Source organism: Gymnogyps californianus, chromosome 2 (assembly GCF_018139145.2).
Source record: "Gymnogyps californianus isolate 813 chromosome 2, ASM1813914v2, whole genome shotgun sequence".
Classification (NCBI taxonomy): Eukaryota; Metazoa; Chordata; class Aves; order Accipitriformes; family Cathartidae; genus Gymnogyps; species Gymnogyps californianus.
Genome location: NC_059472.1, coordinates 128,553,282 through 128,573,380, shown reverse-complemented (window position 1 = coordinate 128,573,380; position 20,099 = coordinate 128,553,282). Strand labels below are relative to the sequence as shown.

Here is a 20,099-nt window from a genome sequence, read left to right as displayed (position 1 = left end):
CCCCTGTGGCTTGAAGAATTTCACCATTCCATCAGAAATGCCTGTCTACCAGCCTTGCAGACTGCAAAGTCCAGCTCCTTGGCTCTTGAACAGCATCAGGAAGATGAAAACCACATGAAGACTGGAAAAATGTGCAAAGCCAGAGGCAAAAGAAGACAGGGCCACTCAGAAAGATCATGTGCAATTCTCGAGTTGCTGACAGAAAGAAAAAGTTTCTTGGAAGTTCAGAGCTCTTTTTAGACAGATCTGTAACTATTTTTCCATGATGCGAATGAATTACAAGATTCATGTATGTGTGATGTATGGTATGCATCTCTTGTAAGAATTCAATAACTATTAAGAAGAAGCTTCAGCTAATGCAGTAGATACAATCAATGACTGCATGGTAAGAATGGAGTATTATAGCTACCCATTTTTCAGCCTAAGAATGGGTACAGACTAGGAAAGTTAGCATAGATATGACTATTGCAGCACCCATATTTTTTCACAATGTGGAACATGCATAAATAGAAAACATCCTGCAGATGTTCCTTCCCTCCCTAGTCCATTTTTCATTGGCACACACCCATTGCCCAACTACATATGCAGAATCCATGTAGAAAAAGTGGTTACTACATCGTTAGATGCATTTGGGGCGAGATTCCATAAAACCATCTAAAAGAAAACTATGTTTCCAATCACAAGTTGAAAATACAGTTCCAAAACGCATCATACGCGTGCTCTTTAATATATTTTAGACTTCTAATACACATACCATATTGTATCTAAACTTTCATCTAGCCTATAATGTATTATTCTAACACAAAATAGCAGTGCCATAGTTCAGCTGGATTTTGAGGAGACAGGCAATACCAGCAATTTTTTTTCTTTTCCCCATTTGAAAGTATGTGAAAGGTACAGCTTTTTTGCAGGTATGTAACTGTTAAGACATGGGCTAGGAAATTTAATTCATAATATGGACCAGCTTCTTGCTTTAGATTCAGTGTGAAGGGTGCTTTGAAGGCCATGATCTAGCCGCCAGAGCACTGGACTGCCCAGGACCTATTCCCAGTTCTGTCACAGTCATCTTAAGACTTTAGATAAAGCTCTTTGTACTTTCTGTTGTAGCACAATTAAGTGTAGCCATAAAGCAAAACATAAAAGATTGAATGTTCATATCCTCATGAATTACCCCTCTCAAGAATATAAATTCATATACAATACTTATGTGTGCATATGTATTACGTTATTGATGTACAGATATGCTTATACATATAGAACAGAGAATGTGTGCATACAGTCTACCATAATAAGGATCTAGCTACAATAATTATGGAAAGCAAAGCTTGTATTTAGAAACTAGAATATGTCTAACAGATTTTACTCAAGTTATGCATCCTTATTAAAAAGGCAACCATGGTAAAGAAGTTCAAATTATTCCTAACAATTCTTTAAAGCAATTACATTTATGATGTAATTTATTGCATTTATTAAACTACTAACATATGGAATGCTCCTTTTATGTCAAATTGCAAGTTTCCCAAGACACACAAATAAGCTTTATAAACTACTACAGCATGAACATTTCATTTTATTGTGACTTACAGTGGCAAGTCCTGAAGGGTTACACATTACTACAAACTGTAATTCACTTGAAACAGAATACCAAGAGAAGCCAAAAAATTTCATTTCTTCATGTTTGCGTTAATGGAGAGGACCAAAGCCCAGATCCAGCAAACCCCTTATGCCAATTCTTTTTATCATGTGAATATAATCAAACTAAGTTGAATGGGATATGCACACGGACAAAGCTTAAATGAAGGGGCAGCATTAGCAGAATCTGGGCTACGCTGAAGTAATCCATTGGCCTCTTCTGCTCATCACCTTGCAGCTCTGAACCTGTCACATATTAATCTCCTCTGAAGCAATGTTTTAGTCAGTTGTAGACAATCTATACACAGTCTGGTTCAACTATCACATCACATTAATAACCTAAAAATATTTTGCCATGCTAATTTTATTTCATCACTCCTGAGGACAAAATAGTGGTAACAGACCTGATCAACTTGAAATACAAAACTCAAATGCTAATTCCATTTATGTTCTTTTGCTTACAGAAATGAAAACAGCAAATTAAATAACTTCACCAATGAGGAAACTATTGCTTTTACTAGTCTTAAATCAAATAACAACACCTGCAAATGCAGGGTTGCAGGGTTTGTTCTTTTTTCAGACATAGAGCCACTTGCTCGGAGAAGTGGGGGTTTTTTGTTTTTGATGGTTTGGGTTTTTTTAAGTCAATGGTGAAGAGAAACAGAAAGCAGAAGCCAGGCACAAATAACTGCTTAATGTAATATAAAAATTACCAATAGGAAGAGACGGTAAGCACTGATGTCAACAACAAATATTACATTCTGTAGCAAACAGAATTTCCTAATAAAAAATGCCTACATATTCTATAGGAAGAATGCCCTCTCTATCCTCAACTCACACACTTTCCAGTGTATGACACTTCCAAGTTCCAATTAGACGACTTCATTCCCCGCTCCGAGGGGAAAACAGAGGGGTTTTTATTAATTTAAGCTGACACACAACTGAAATTTAATCCCAAATTAAGAATATGTCCATACTGAAATGTTTCTTTAACTATTGAATGTAATATAATAATTATGTCTTTTATAAAGGTTCATTAACACATTATTTGTGTCTTGTATTAGAAAAAAAAGCAATAAAAATCAATCAAAAGCCCGGCTATAGCAGTTGTAATAGGACTAACAGATGTTTTTTGAGTAGTATAACTGGTTCCAAAACATTACTGTATAGTATCCAGAAGCTTATCAGAACCTGAAAGACAGATACACTTTCAAATTTTATATATATATGCATACATATAAATATATATATACACATACATATAAAAAATGCCTCAAATCAGAAGGTTTTATGTGTGTAGTAAATTTGTTACACTAGGATTATTGTGCTGGTAAAATACATGTCCTTAGACAACAACACTTACAACACTCAAGCAAAAAATACGGTGGAAGTGTTGGAATGTAACTAATAACCTTACTTTTTAAATAATTTTCTTTGTTTTGATTTTTTTCACTAAAGAGACAACTTCTTGACAACAAGGATAAAAACTATACACCCTTGTATTCACATTATAACTTAAGAACTTCTTTGGGACATGTGAAGTATTGCTATTTTTCATTCCGTCAGTCAAAACATCTGGATTTTAGTGGTTTTATAGCACAAACAGCTTGTTCAGAGTATAGCCTTTCCCCATTTAAAAAAATTTATACCCCCATTTCATTTTCATCACATGGCTAGCATATGTTTCACGCCAACGTTATTCAAGGCCAAAACCTGTCGTAACTCATCAGGCCAATGAATTACTACAGGAATGTAAAGCAAAGCAAAAAAGATCCAATCAAGCCAATTAAAAAAAAAAAAAATCCCCTAAATACCAAAAAAACTCTACACTATTCTGAGGCGAAGGGAAGAAATAACTAACAGATTCCCAGTTTCTCTCAGAAGGTCATCATAAGTGAAAAGAGGTGGAAGAAAAGAAATAGAGGATGAAGAAAAGGGAGAGCTCAGTTTCTGTACGACCTATCATTGCAAGTGAAGTTTTCCAAAATAAGTAGATCAGATAAGAGCAGGGAAGGAATGCAGAAATATTTCTCTTTCAAACAAAATAACAAAACAAAACAAACCAGCTTGCCCCACGGAGTCACTGTTGAAAACGTGGTTGCTTTAAATTAAGGCTATTCCATTTGTCAGTACATGTCCTCCTCAAGTTCGCTCACCATTTACCTCTTATTTCCAATAAAACTTGGAGATGAGAGGTACAAGATAATCATTATTCAGCTCCTTTTATTTATACAGAGAGGGATGCAAAATAAACAACAGTTTTTTACTTTTGGGCAGGTGATAGAATCTTTTTGTTTTTTTTTTTCCAGTAAAGTCCTGAGTATATAAACATAGACCCTAATTTGTCTCTTCCAGCTTTGTAGCAAAAGGTTTGCTGCAACATTAATCTAATGGTACTGCCTTTTACTTTCCTCAAATTTTTTTTGTTACAAAATTCAATCATTGCCACTTAGCATTAGTATTGTCTCAAAGTCAGTGAGAATGCAACCAACTGAGCAACTCTGAAGTGAGGATTAGCCAGCAAAGAGCTAGAAGAACATTCAAACTGTAGATAAAGCTATTGAGAGTAAGTTGTTATGGTGTACACCCTCTCCAAGGGACTACCTGCACCCGTTGCATGCCACCATTGGGAGTGGTGGGTCTCTGAGACAGAATGACTCAGGGAAGCAGCAGAAGAAATGGCTGGGGGTAGAAACCTGTTAGAAGAAACCAGCTGAAGATGGAGATGACACAGGACTGGACTGTACAGTGACAGATGAGCCTGACTCAGTGAAGGAATGAGCCTTAGATGCCAAGATGACAGTGAGGTGGGTAGAGTTCAGGAGCTGGATGAGCACACCAGGAATGAAGCCACACGTTACAGTCGGGGCAACCTAGTAACTCACTGCTGCCAACAGGGGAAAGATCCTGCTCTTCCTCTGCACCTCCTCTGGCATTTTGCTGACCCAGCAATGAGCCATCCAATTTACAAACCTATTAATGTTTTCTTGACAAGTAAAAATATGTGATGATTTTATCAATTCAATTTGGGTGAAATCTGGTGTGATTTTGCCTGAGGGAGAGCAGCAGCCCACAAGCTTTGGACAGCACAGATTACATTGTCAAGGGACAACACTAAAGACAGACTGTGATTTCTTGGAAGAGGCCACTTTAGCAGAAATAAGAAAGGTAAGGCTCATAAGCAGACATTATAAAGCCAACAACTCAAAACGAGCATACCCACCTCAAGGTTTTGAAATGCCTTAGCAAAGTGCTCCTTATTCCTCAAGTGCCAATCTACACTAGATGATAACCCTTTGCTACTATCAATTATCACACTTGCTCAAGAAGTGAAGTAAAGGACAGTGGCAAATCTAACCAGTTTAATTCTGAAGAACCATGCAGATTATCAGTGTTGTGGCACACAGTGGAAACTGATGGGTTCTTCATAACCTGCTTTCCTTGAAAGCTTGGGAAATCTTTAGACACTTTACTTCCAAGTAAGTCAATCCTGTAACACTGGGAAATGTGAGAATAAAGTTTAGGCTTGCAACCTTAGTTCTGTCTTTTGCATCTCTGTGTTATTTATATAGCACTTAAATAAGTGATCAAACACTATTTTCCACTGGACATCTGCATCAGTGCAGAGCAAGGCTCAAGTTCAGAAATTAATAAAAATGTATAATAAAGGAGCATATTTCCTTACATTCCTTCAGCTGTGTATGTCAGAAGGTAAACAGTAACCAAAGACAGCAAGCAAGCAAAGTTAAGTTTCTGGCTAACATAGCAAAGAAATGACCAGCAGGACAGTATTTTATCCCTGTTTTCAACAGAGTAATGCTACGGGAATGAGTTCATAACAGTGTGAGCTGATTTAAAGAAGGTCCTATGTCTTTTCCTGACTGCATACTCCCACCACTTCTACCAGCTCCAGCATTCTTCAGACCCTTCCACAAGACACTGATCTGGCAGAGGATAACCAGACAAAACGACTGCATAGCCTTCTGCCAGACCCATGAGTTAAATCAATTCACAGAGCTGACAGGAGGTGAGAGAGGGGAGCAATATCTCCCCACATATAGCTGCAGAAAACTTACGTCCACCTAACTGCCTGTGAAACTGCAGTTAAAACATACACCACATTCTGGAAGCGATCTCTGATTATCTGGATATCAGATTTGAGAATACATGCAGTTCCAAACTGCAAATACGACCAGCATCCACCTTTACGTCTAAAGTCAACGAGAGCTGCTTTTAGAACACATGAAGAACTTGGAAAACTTCTGGCAGTAATCTGTGTATTAGCTCCCACTTGCAACATGGAGATAATCACATCCTTCTCACCATTAAGATTAAATGCTTGTGAGAGATACAGTTATCAGAGCAGTAAACGTTACAGAAAAGCCCCATATAGAAAAATGAGTACCTGTCTTCAGAGCCAGGCTCACTAGTGTTGTAAATAAGGCCTAGAATAAGGATACAATAAAATATTCTGCAGCAACTCATAATTTAGCATCGCTTATTCTAAAAACCTAATGAAGCAGAAAACCTGTGGAAAAAATTATGTCAGGATATATATACACACTGAAAGAGCTAAAGTAGATTCACAGAAGACAGACTTCACAATCCAAATGTTCTTTTTACACAGCTGTGAGCATTTCATTTTTAGAAGCCTCTGAATCCACACAGACATAGGTGAAACTCATCATTAACTCTGGTTATCTGCAGAGGTTATTTCTGAGCAAAAATATAAATGAACCAGTGATGCTGTCACCATTGAGAAAAACCTGGAACGTCACAACACTACGTAGCGCGACATGAGCCTTCATACAACCAATGACATGAATAGGGAGGGAGCTGCATAACCACAAGCTGTTGCCCTGCCAATCCTCAGAGCACAGTCGTGGGTGATACTAAGGAAAAAGAGGAGGAACAACAGCTCCATCCCCTCCTCATCTGCCTATCCACTGGCATCTTCAGAGACCGGAGTGATGGGGATACAACATGCCAAAGCAGAACTCAATGGGAGCTGGATAGCTTACACTCTTTGGTGAGCCAAAGAATTTAATAAAAGTACTTCTACTTACAGTCTCTTTAAAACCATGCCTCCTAAAATCATAATAAAACAACGAGTAAGAGAAATGTACAAGTATGTTTTACAACAAACCTATCCATTTAATCAGACTTGGAAAGTCTCGGTTTAATTTTTTGCTCTGTGCCAGACAACCTCTGTGCCTGAGGCAAGTCACATTGCTATCGCGTGTACTGAATCTTCCTCCATAGAATGACAAAGATGAGACTTCATGAGGTATCAGGAGAATGCACACGCTAAAGCTTGTGAGAAAAATCAGACAGAATAGTGATGAGCATCCCAGAAAAGCCCATAGAAATGTGTCCTCAATATTAATTCATTTTCACTAATGACACAACATGCAGTACATCTCAGTAAAAGTTGTCAAACTATCAAAGGACATAAACAGTTCACTTTGAAATAAAAATACATAAACATAGAAACAACTGCAATACATAAACATGAAAAAAATTCTTCTCCTATTTGTTTGGTGCTCTCAATAACTGCAGCGCATCCCAATTAGTGTAACAAAAAACATAAGAATCCACAAGTGCGGGAGACAGGCAGAAAAGTCTGCAAAGACAAAATTTCTCAGCTCCCACATTGCCTACAAAAGCGCGCTCCTGTCCAACCACCTATTCCAAACCTCCACCTTTTTCCAAATTCAAGTTCACTTGCAGCAAGTTTTAAAAACCAACAAATTCACATTACTCTGGGCTGAACATACTGAACTGCATTAGAGGTGTCACATCAAGTGACATACCAGCAGCTCTTTGTCTCACACAGTGAGAGACGTACCGCTTTGGCTTTTCCTTTGACCTGACTTGCAAAACACGAGAAGTAGCAGCACACTGCAGGGCAAAAGCACAGAGGCTCTACCTGGCATCCTGCCAGCTAGTTATAACAGATTTTGGGACTGTGTTGTTTTATATATAGCAAGAAGCAGGTCCCAGCCTTCTGCTCAAGCTTCAGATTTCCAAATGGTGTGAGGAGTAATTGCTTGTAGAACAGGCTAATTTTGAAATGAAAGAGGGCACAGGCGATGGTGTGAGCAATACTGGCAGAGATGCTTGATGTCAATCAGGAAGGAAAGAAATGGAATATCTGTGGATTGTCACGTGAATTAAAGCAAGACTATTTCAGACAGAAAAAAAAAAAAAAAGGTAAAAACTGCATGAGACTGGACCTTCACCCCTTTGATGTTTTAGATCTTCAGCGTCTCCCACCATCCTGTTTCTACCCACATGGGTGCACCTATAAGTATCCGTAACTGCATAAGAGTTATTTAAGGTAAGTTACCAAAACTGAAAACACTAACTTCAGCCTCTCAAAACACTCTTGAGGGAACACAGGGAGCAGAAGGGGAGGAAGAAAAAAGAGCAGTAAAGTATATAACCTGGCAGACCTGAATTGCTTTATGATATGAAACTTGGATAAAATGCAAATTAAGGAAACAAACATCCATATTAGAGTAAATAAAAAAAAAAAAGTGAGGGGGTAAAAGAACCTAAAATCTGATGACCTACAACTAGCTCTAAGGTTAAAAATTTACAGAAAATTCTCAGTAAGATCTCTGCATGTAAGCATTGTGACTGAAGAGAAGGCATTTACTTAAAGAAACCGAAGACATTTTAAAAACTTAACTACTATTCAAAAAACATTATGGAGCAATTAACATGTTGATTTGAATAGGAAAAAAATCTAAAGGAAAATATTGTGTACTTACTATCATTTAGTGTCGTGAAATCCAGGAATCGATATTCATAGCAAACATCTATCTTGGTTTCTACCTGGGGCCTCTTCAAAGTTGAATAGATGTTACCAGGTCGTTTTTCATCATGCTTCTCTAGTTTATTCAATCCACAACCCATTTCAGCAGCTCCTGATACAAAGAGGCAGGGAAAGGGAAAAGGGAAAATACATAAACACCATTCATTTTGATTTTTTCTTTCCGGTTTCATGCACCACACCAGTACATTATGATGATTTTTATTTTTTAAATACAAGCTACCTACAAACTATATGAAATAGTATAATTAAATAAACGCTCAGATAATAACTGAAGTATATACCACTCATATCAACCCTCAGGCATGCTATTATTTTATTGGAAAATTGACAGTTTAATGCATGTATTTTCCATCTTTCAAGTGTATTCAATAGTATACTCTGGAAGGTGCATATTCCAGTATAAAAAGTGGCTGAAAATGCAAAATAACTTGCTAATATAAAAGGGTTGACAACTTAATAACAATTCCTATATATGCAGTTACTATGAAGGCAGGTAGTATTATCTTTTACACAGATCTCTGTAACATTCAAATTAATATCTAGACTTGTAATTCAACGGAAGAAGCAGGTTTGCAGAGAACTACCAGCATTTAGAAAACTACCTCACTTCCTTCCACCTCATTTTTTCAGGTAAACCACAGGAAATAATGGCACTTTATAGAAGCCATCTTCAAACCAGAAGAGGCACATGACCACAGAATTGGACTAGATAAAGCTAGTTCTCTTTAATAAGCTGCCAGTCCACAACATTTTAAAGGATGACTCCTGACAACCATTTCTGCTACACAGTAAACATTTCTCAATATCCTGCACACTACAGCTCATCTGAATATGAAAGAATGGAAGAATTGCTTGGTGAAAATACTCAGATGATCCAAATCCTCTCATTCTTCTTCAACAACGCTGGTCGGACTGAGGCAAATTATTTCAACCAGCAGTGAGTATGAAAAGATCAAGACACACCAGCTAGGCACCTGAGGTTTTTCATTACAACCCACCCAACATCCTGCCTCCGCCTACATGAGAAACTCATGCTTTGGGGATGGAGAGGGAAACGCAGAATAAACACTCAGTGACAAAGAGGAGCTACTGCAGGCCACCTCGGACACTTTGAGGCACGGGATCCATTCAGTGTAAACGCGCTGCATGAAGCATCACAAAGATCAGCGTTTCAGCCTCCCTGCAACCTCTGACGGATAGCAACGAGCACCTGAAAAACTTCAGTCACAGACTAGGGCTGCCTTTACCTTGACAGTTAATAAATCTAAAGCAGAGAATGAAAAACTAGTTCAGGTTCCCTATCTCCAAAGAGGTGCTTGTAAGCCTATGCCACAGCTCCATCCCCCAAATGGTTAGAGAGTTAGTCAAATTTCCAGCCCCAATGTATTTGGAATCTACTTGTAGAAATGCATTTATACTTACATTGTGCTTTAACTTTTATAATTTTTGTCCCTCCTTCGTATTTCCTTGTGAAATCATTTTTATGAATAGTTACCAAAGCCCTTCCCATATTTTGCTAGGATAAATGTGCTCAAGTCCTTTCCTGCCACTTACAAGACAGGATCTCTGCTCCCTTCATTGCCCCACTCACTCTCATTTGCATCGCTCCTGTTTTCGTTTCTCTACATGAACGCAGGTGACCATATGCTCAAAACGAGATCTTAACAAGGCCTATTAAAATAACATTGATGCTTCCCTGTCTCTACTGCAAATAACATGCCTACTGCACCTAAAATCATCATTCACAGCTGAATCACATTCACAGTTTACTGTCAGCTTCCCAGTAGACAAAGAACCCATTTCTCTTTATTTTTATCCAACACAGCTAATTGAGGAGTTTCCAGCTCATCTCCCATAACTTTGCGCTATTCCTTTGCATTTCTACTATTCAGTAATAATCTCATCCCATTCTCCTGCGCCCCTGGAAGAGCTGGAAGTCTTTCCAGGCTCAGCAATGCCACCCACCTTCACGTCATCTGCAGAGTCCAAAAGTGCACATCTACATCTTATTGCAAAGTCACTAATAAATACATCAAAATAGGACTGACCAACACATCACACCTTAAAAAAAATATCATAGTAAATATCTGATCACAGAGAAACTGGAAGCAGAAAAAACATTTGCTAGAAAGACCTGCAGCATCAAGAAAAATGGATGATGTATCACACATGTTCCTGAACTTTAAATACTTGGCTGATTCATCCAACAGAAAACAACCTTCCCTGCTTATTTTGAGAGAAAAGTAAAAACTACTTTATTTTAACAATTTCTACAAATGAAAGCTAGGTTTGGGGATTTTTTTTTTTCTTTTGGCATTTGAGGTTAAAAATCCTCAGGATCTTTTTCTGTTCCCAAAGTGATACTTCCTACTTTTTTTTTTGTAATGACAACTACTACCATTAAGTAAAGAAAAGGATTATTCTTTCATTTATACAGCAGCTTCTTTCTTCTGCCCGTGCAATATGATTAGCTTAAGTCTAAAATGTTATTTATTTTAATATATAAATGTGTATTGTATATTAATGTGCCTAACAAGATACTATGCATATTTCCATGGACTGTAATGGAACACATCTAGCAGTATACTTGTGCTTTAATATATTGTAGAGTGAGGAATTAAGATAGCAATAAGTGTTAGCAAGTGTATCAAATTTCCTGTTTCAGCAATGGCCCAGTAATTCTTATACATCATAAGTATACAGTATGGCATTTCATAAGGAAAAAAATTCCATTTCAGAGGTCATTAAGCCGCAGTGCCTGCAACCCTTAGTTATACAAAGACTCTGAAATCCACAGGACTCTTCAGACAGTGATGGCTGCAGAAGGAGGCCTTGGGGACTCAGTATTTCACATCCTGGAGAGTTTTGCATTCTTTCCTAAATTGGGGTGAAAGTGCTAGAAAATACAAGCCTGCTCTTCCAGCGGCAGCCACAGACACTCTCCTATGCTTCTCTAGCAAACATTTCCTTGGCCCTTTTGAGAAAACCGGTCCACCCTCATTGCCCATGCAAGTAGTGATCTCTGCAAACAGTGCCAACTCACAAGTCATTCAGCATGGAGACACCTGCCCACCTGGGACTGGAGTGAAAACATACGTTTTTTGTATTAATTCACTGAGTGCTTACCAGAAGACTGATTTTCACCTTCCTGCTGCTTGGCTAAAACTTCAATTAGTATCCTTGAGGATAAATACTTCCCTACATTTCATTAAGTATAGAAAATTATATTTATGTTACCAAAGCACACATATGTAAAAGGATGTTTCCACTTCAATAAAAATGAGGTATCAGTAGAAAAAAATAAGTTTCACATCATCACAATCTTTTCCACAGTAATTAGGATGCAAGTGCTGCAGCAGTAGAAAATAAATCTTAAGAAATAAAGTTCCTACTTTAATACAGGAGTCTAAGTATTAAGTATTCATACATCTCTGGAATTTTTTTAAAGTTTTCTCAAAGATACCGATGATGTGTGTATGACAAGTAACCACTGAATCACCAAATTCTGCTCAATGTTATCCCACAAACTTCCTACTGGGACAGCTTGGTTTATAACCTTCCGAAGACTTTTAACATTAGTTATTACCCTCCTCCTTCCTTTCCTTTGCAGAAAAGTTAGTGCTGTTCAGAGTGTTTCCACCCTCATCTGAAAATATCTCCTCGCTTTTCAGTTACAAATCTAGTTGTCAACAGGACATTATTCACCTTCTTAATTTTCTACATTGAAGTTATCAAAAAGTGCTGTAAGAAATGCTCATCATTGATGCATTCAAAGTAATCTAAACCCACTTCAATCCCCTTTTTCAGCAGGTATATTGTTTTGCCATAAGGGATGCTTAAGGTTACTGTACTACATATATTTATCCTGGCTTTCTATACCCACATGTGAATTCTACTTTTTTTATTCAGTATTAAAACAAAATACTACCACTAATATTCACTTTTTAGTAAATAAAAAAACAATTCTTCAAAAACTGCCAAATTTTCAAATATTTTTTGCTCTGCAGTAGGTTCTAAGACAAACTTTTTCTTTTTCATTAATGTAAAAATTAATTATCAACTCACTAGTTTCATACTTACAAGAAATACCTTGAGTGAGAGAAAAAGTAACATCTAATGAAGAATATTAACCACTAAAATTAAGATTTAGCTATGGGCTCTTATATGCTGGAAAAACTAATTCTGTCCACAAACTCACTGAGATTACGAATTAATCTTACATGTGCTCTATGATCTTGATAATCTCTAAAATTGTTCTTGTGTTCAGCCACGTGATGATAAAACTAGAACTGAAACCCAGATCTAACAACAGACTGGGCTTTTTTTAGTCTATATCTCATTTTAATTTTGCAAAACATCAAAAATGGAAGCTGTGATGAGTTGCAGAACAACAGCAAAGCCTACAGTCAATTAATTCCTAAGTTTGTCTTGTGAATGACAGCAAAGGCCCTCACTGGTTAGGAAATGAGCAGCTTGCTTCTGCAAACTGAGTTCAGAAATTTAACCCAGGATTTGTACAGCCCAAGCAAATACCCAACTTGCAAGCCACAGAATAAGCCTCTTGTCGCCACCTCCTCCTCCCCGTTACTGTCCTTCATTGTGCATTTTAGGAGTAGAGGAGCTCTGGGGAGCATCTGGAGGAACAGGACAGAAACCCATTAAACCAGAAACAGCATAGCAAATGACCTGCCCCTGAACATTCCTTCCCAATGCAAGTTTTACTGAAACTGGTACCATCCTTTGCCATGAAAAACAAAAACTTACAACAAACTGTACTCAGCAAGAGAAAAAAAATAGTATTTCCATTTTTAAGCACCTCCGTGATTCATGAAAACAAGTGTATCTTGAATAAAATATAGGAATTTTTATAGCTCTTTTAGAGATCTGCAAGTTTTCAACTCATCATCTCTGAACCTAAGCTTTGTTAAAACACCCTCTGCAGCTTAGGTTTGCTTTCTCACTTTACTAGCTTGTGTTCAAAATAGATGAAATACAAGTTCAGAATTAGCAAAGAAGAACAAGAAGCATAAAATAATACCATGTAGCTAGCAACTTATTTTCTTGTTAATAGTGGTTCAGGCCCCAGGATTCCTTTTCAGCAGGAAAAGAGCACAAAGAAGAGAAGAAAAAAAAACGTGCCTTCTATCTCATTTTCTGTTTGGGGTTTTCTGGGGAACAAACACAGCTAATTTTCTGATGTATCGCCCCCTCCTCTCATGGAACTCCACAACAATTTATCTCCAAGGAATAATAATGAAAACTACACTGAAACGTAACAGAACCACACGGCTAATAGAAGCTTGAATAGATTACCAGACTAAGTAATTTAAGGGATGTTTATCAACAAAGTATATAGTGGCTAAACAGTTTATTTCAACTATATCAATATTACGGAAAGCATTGTGTCAATGACTACTTACAGGGATGATCTGAAAAGAAATCCTAAACAATATTATAAGTATTTAAAAGAATTGGAGTCAACTGCTAAGTATATAGCATTAGACTGAATATTCTAATACACGTGTAAGTGCAATACACTACCACCTGAAACAGAAACAAGGTAATTTTAATATTTACAATGGTATCCAAAGAAAACGTGCTGTATAGACAAATTATGCTGTCAGCTTGTTTTTAAGTGCAATTAGTGAGAACAAGCTTGCTTGCATTATCACATTTAAAATGTTTATTGTCCAGAACTAGTGACTGCATTTTGTAAGCTTTATCATTAATTAATTTATTTTTTAAAATACTTATCATAAGTTATTGCTAAAGTTCCTTTCACAAAATTATGGAATACAGTGTTCTTACTGATGAGTGCAGCATCTGGGAAACAAGATAACTGCAATGTGTTAATAGGTTTTCTCTCTTGATTTCGGTTAAGTCCTTTCATCCTGGTTCTTCCTTCCATGGGTAATACTTAGCTACCTCACAGGGATGCTAGAAGGCTTTTACAAATAATTACAGGACTTCACATTTGTTGTGCAGTAATGAGACACACTTATTTTCTTAAACGCTCACTCCTGCAATCCTGACCTTTCCATTTTCAAAATAATAAGCACTTCATGCTCAGCTCAGTTCACTTGCTGGCATGTGGTCACTTAATTCTTCCATCCTTCCCAGTCTACAAAACACCAGAGTGTTTAGTCCCCCATTCAGCTCTAAACAAACCCTGAGAGACTGTGCAAATTATAGTCGAGTCCCTTTCCTAGCATAGTTAAAGCAATGAAGCAGAAGAGGAATAACAAGGCAAAAAAACATCAGGCAGAGAAGCATAACCGAAGCAGAGGATTAAAAACACCAGACCTGACAAACTGGGTGTACAGGTAAACAAAGAAAGGAGAATAGTATGCTAGGATGATCCTTTATAGGCTCCCAGAATAGAGCCATACTCCTGACATATCCCCATTTTTGCCTCTCTGGCTTACCACTGTATAGTTTCATTGTGAGATCACACTCATTAAGAGCGAAATTCTGTACAAAGAGATACCTACTTGGTCCTTTTTGAAGAGTATTACCATACAGGTAACTATGTAAGCATATATTCAATAAACACCTCAATTATTTTTATTTGTGGGGAAGGATTAGTTGTTTAAGTAACTAATGTTTATCAAGCAATTTAAAAGATTCTCAAAGACTTATTTTGAAAACGCAAAGAACAATTACCGTAAATCAGTTGTGTCTATTGCTGGATGTCACAACTGACCCATTTTTTCACCGTATACTTACCAATTTGACTAGCACTACCAGGATTTTAGACCTGCAGCTGATAACTAAATCTCTGCTTATAGAAAGGTTGGTGAAAGAATAATCCCAGATTTATTCTTTATGACTCATTTTACTTAAATGAAACAGTAGAGCAACCCGAGTAAATCTGCAATTAAGGTTTTCAATTTCAAAAGGCAAATCTCAAAAACTAAGGGAACTCATTAGTGAGATGAACAGGAATGAGAAGTTGGAGGACATGAGCATAGGGGAGGTCTGGAACACGTTTAAACTACAATATGAATATCTGCAGAATTTGTAACCCAAGGAAGTGACAAGAGAATTCATAAGAAGGTTTCCAGACCCAGCGAGATGAATTACCTAATAAAGAAGGAAAGGTAGAATAAGCAGACAGCTTTCAAAGGACAGGAAAAAAAGCTCAGCAGAGGAAACTACAGTCTCGGATCAAGAAACAGCAGTATGAAGTGAAATGTGCCAGAAGTCAAGCTCAGTTAGAGAAGCCAAAGATACCACAACTAAATGGAAGCAGAACGCAAATCAGGAGGACTAATTTGGACTCATACCAAGAACTCTGGAAGACCTGTCACGATGAACCGCATATCCAATTGCTAGAATTAAAAAACAAACTATTGCACCGGATTTGGTACCATCTCCCTGAGAGACAAGAAAATGTACTGCCTACACGAAAAAAAGGAGGAAAACATAATTTGGTCAATTAAGACGACTGCTAGTCGAGCCTCAAGAGTTTGCTAACCTTTAGGAAGTTTTAAGAAAAAAACAAAATAATATATAGATAAATATGATATGGATTCAGCAAAGTTAGAACAGACTGATAGGTCTTAATCACAAGTCATGGAGAAAGCACAGCCCTAGCATGCAGCACGTCAAATAACACACCACCATGATAATGTGATTTCAACAAAATATTATTAGGTGCTATTGTTTTTATTACGGTGTTCACAACACTAGTCTTGGGCTCAACTCTGCTGCCCTGCATCACACACACTTACTTTCCTGTGCCCTGTCCCTGGGTCTGCAGGTGGGCGGGCTACCTCTGCTGGCTCCCTACCCATAACCAGGGGCTGCCACCAGCTGCACTTAACCCTCTCTAGGGAAACAAAGCTGGTTTGCGTGTGTGTGCACGTGGGCGAGAGGGTGGGAGGAAGAAAAGCAAGCAGGATCAGAGAGAACTGGTGGAGGAGTAAGGCAAGTGTTGTGCTGGTGTTGGGGAGCAATCTGAGGAACTGTAGGTTGGTGGGAGACCCTTGCTTCTTACCCCACCCACATCACCCTATAATGCTCATCCAAAAGATTTACTACTTAGTGATACCGTGGTGTCTTTCAATACAGCAAAAGATTCAGATGGTACCACATATTTCTACAAAATACTTTTAGGCAGGGTATTTGTGGTCAAGATAACAAAGTGTTAACGTCACTGGACAAAGTACAGGTAAAATTTCTTCTGAAATACCATGGCTGCAAATGTTCGAGCAAGATGCCTCCACATGAAGACAGGAGACTACTGAGATGCTAAGGACTAGAGAACTACTCTCAAGAACTTAAGGGGAAACTATAGCAGCTAACATTTATTGTCTAGCAAATTAAAGACTGAATGGGCCTGACAGAAGCATGCATAGGAATGTTAGATATGAATCCAACTTTCCTTTAAAGTTAATCCCACACCACTCTGAACCCACAGAAAACAGGCATGAAAAACAGATGCATATTGCAGTGTATGCACAGTAGCTTCAAGGACAGCGAGTAAAACCATGGTAAAACACAAAGCTAGACAGACTTGACAGTCCTATGCTTACTGTCTTTTGCTAGTTTGCCATGGAGTAAAACCCTGGCCAACCGATTTGGGGTAGAAGGTAAAGTGGACCACTGGAGCCAGATGTGAAGCTGTGGGATCTCACATGAAGTTGGGGGATGGACTAATAGTTATGTGATTATTTTTTATTTATTTAAATATAGACTTCATCGATTTTGATTTTTATTCTTCGAAAGGCTGTGGCTCCAGCTTTTCAGCTTTTTCACCACAGATTCTAAGGCCACTTCATTACACCCAATATGGTATCTGCGTTTCCCAGTACCACAGCTCAGAACTCCCCTAGGTATTTAATCACAGCTGTATGTACTCATTTCATGCTACATTCTCACTCTCAGGCCAGGGGAATGCCAGCATTCAAGCTGTGGAAAGCCCCTTGTCTAATGTAACTAACTTGAGGTTAAGTTAGATTCCTAAAATAACCCTTCATTCTGAGACTTTTTTTTCTTAGAAAAAACAGAAATTAAATACACAAATGTGACCACTAGTATTGTGAAAAAGAAGGTTATTGCCAGTAACTTGTTATTCAATACCAGAAGCTGAAATGGATTGGATTCATTAAAAATAAAACATAAAAGCAGACGTACAAAAAGATTTCCCCTTGTAAACTAGAGATCAGCTATGTCTTGACAGTGTTAGTTATTCTCCTACTAAATAAAAAAAAAGCATACTTTGTTTTTTACAGGAATAAAAATAGAAGCAGTATACAATCATACCATAGCTTCCAAACTTTGGCTGAAAACATTAAAGAACGTTTCATCAGCTATAGTTAAATTTTTATTATTTTACATCCAACAATCACTTTAGCACAACTGCCACCCCTACCAAGACCACAAGACGACTCCAAGCACTGCTCTCTGTCCTGCCACACAGCAGCCTCTGGTTCAGCCTGTTCCTCTGGTCCGAGTTGGCAGCGCTCTGGAGCAAAGCACGCTCAATCGTAATGGAGAGCAAACGTCTCCCATTAATTATTTGACCAAGTTGGAAGTAACACAGAGGAGCTCTAAAAGTCCATCCGACTAAATTCCTCTTTTCCAGAAATACACAGCCTGTGAGAAGTAGCCGCTGTGACAAGTAGTTGCTCTGACAAGAATTTAGATAAACCAGAGAGGAGAAAGATGTATTTCATACTGAGATACACAGCTGCTGACCCATGGTCACACTACCTCGCCTTATATTGTAATAAAAATGTGCTGAAACAGTATTGCGGACTTAAAAAGGCAATATCCAGGCCAGCCTTTGAAAATAACAACTGTAAAATCACAAACGCCAGCTAGCCACACGATGGCACGTCGCGGTACCGCCGCTTCCCAGGTGCCCGGCATGTGACGAGCGGCGCCGGGCTGGGCGCGCAGGCAGGCAGGCACCCACCCCGTCTCCTCTCAGTGCTCTCCTCCTTTCCCGACTCTGCCTCACCGCGGCGTTGGCTGGACGCGAAGAACCGCGCTGGCTGGAAGCGATTGTCAGCAATGCCGCCTCCGGTCCCCGCAAGCGCCCCGGCCGCAGAAAGCCCCGGCGGAGCCCGAGGGGGTCTCCTCACCGTCTGACAGGACGGCGCCGCCCGCCGGCCCCGCCGCCTTCCCGGGCCTAACGGCCAGCGGGGGCGAGCTCCGCACCGGCCCCTCGGCAAACGGCAGGACCGAAGCGGGCAGGACCGAGGCGGGCGGGACCGCCGGCCCCTTCGGAGCAGCGGCTTACTAGCGCTGCACAAACCGAAATCCGCTTGGGGAGAGGGCGGGAAGGAGTGCCTCCCCCCGCGCCCCCGTGAAAGCCTCGAGCAGCCCCTCCAAAGCCGGGCACGCCAGCCAGCCCGGGCCCCGCTCCGAACTTCAGGAGCCAGAGGATCAAGACGACTCAGAGCCCCGGACCCGCTTTCCCCGCTCTGCCGCGCCGACCCTGCCCAGCAGCAACCCCCGACCGGCCCCGGACCCCCCTCCCCTCGCCAAGTTTGCCCGCCGGGCCGGGCGGGTGCGCGGCGGTACCTGGGACAGGCGGCGGGCGAAGCGCAGCCCGGCGGTGCTGAAGGATGCCCAGCGGGCGGAGACGGCGGGCCCCACTGACAGTGCTTCCTCCTCCTCCTCCTCCTCCTCCCCCGGCTGCCGCCCGTGCCCGCCCGCCGCGCTCCGGGGCCGCTCCCCCCTCGGCTCCGCGACAGGGAGGTGCCGGGGCAGCGCCGCGCCGCCACACGGCCCCGCTGCCCGGCAGAAAGTTTGTGCCGCGTAGCCCGGGGGCGGCGGCACGGCGCGGGGAGGCGCCTCCGCGGGGCCGTGCCGGGCAGCTCCGCTCCGCGCCGAGCCGAGCCGAGTCCGGCTGGCCTGAGGCCGCGGCCACTTCCTCTTCCTCCGAGCTGCGGGGCCGAGCCCAGCGAGAGCCGCGGCAAGGCAGGGAGAAGGGCAGCGGCGTTTCCCGCCTACTCCACCGACACGGCCCGAAGGTGGATTGCTCCGCCCGCCGGCCAGGGCTGGAAGTCCCTCACACACCGCCCGCCTCAGCCCCCACGCCCGGCCCCAGCGCTAGCCAGTGCTGCAGCTTTGCTCCCTTCCCCTCCGCCGTAGGCCGAGGACTCTGCCTCAGTGCTTTCAGTCCCACACCGTCGAGTCAGACCTGGGCTCACCACAGTGGAACCGGCCTCCTTATACCCAGAGCCTGAATATCTCCTTTCATTGTGCCTCTTCTCTCATCCTCCCTTAGATGGTGGCAAGCCCTCCCTTCTCCAGGTCAAACAAGTTCAGCTCCCTCAGCCTCTCCTTGCAGGACACATGCTCCAGCCCTGGTGGCCTTCCACTGAGCTTGTCCCAGCTTGTCAACAACTTTCTTGTCACAGGATTGTGAGGGGGAATGACACACCTGGACACAATATGTGGTCTAGAAGAGCCCTAATGAATGCCAAATAGAAGAGGATAATCACTTTTTCCAAGCTACTGGCATGCTGTTATCATCTTTGTTCACTATGGTCAGCTTGCTGCCTACTAACATGCCCACAGCCTTTGCAACAGAGCTGCTACCCAGACAGGCAGTCCCCAATCTGGATCTGTGCAAGGTGCCCTGCCTTCCCAGAGGCAGAACGTTTGTCCT

At 40.6% G+C, this 20,099-nt stretch overlaps 1 protein-coding gene across 1 annotated transcript in view; it reads right to left on the bottom strand.

The window, feature by feature from the left end:
• Positions 1–19,040, bottom strand: part of RFTN1 (raftlin, lipid raft linker 1) — a 98,909-nt gene extending 79,869 nt beyond the window's left edge. The window contains exons 1-2 of the mRNA XM_050891298.1: positions 19,007–19,040; positions 8,409–8,564 (exon numbers count right to left, since the gene is read on the bottom strand). Coding sequence (XP_050747255.1) covers positions 8,409–8,553 — 145 coding nt within the window. The 5' untranslated portion in view covers positions 8,554–8,564; positions 19,007–19,040. The remainder of the gene's footprint in view (positions 1–8,408; positions 8,565–19,006) is intronic.
• Positions 19,041–20,099: the final 1,059 nt, after the last annotated feature.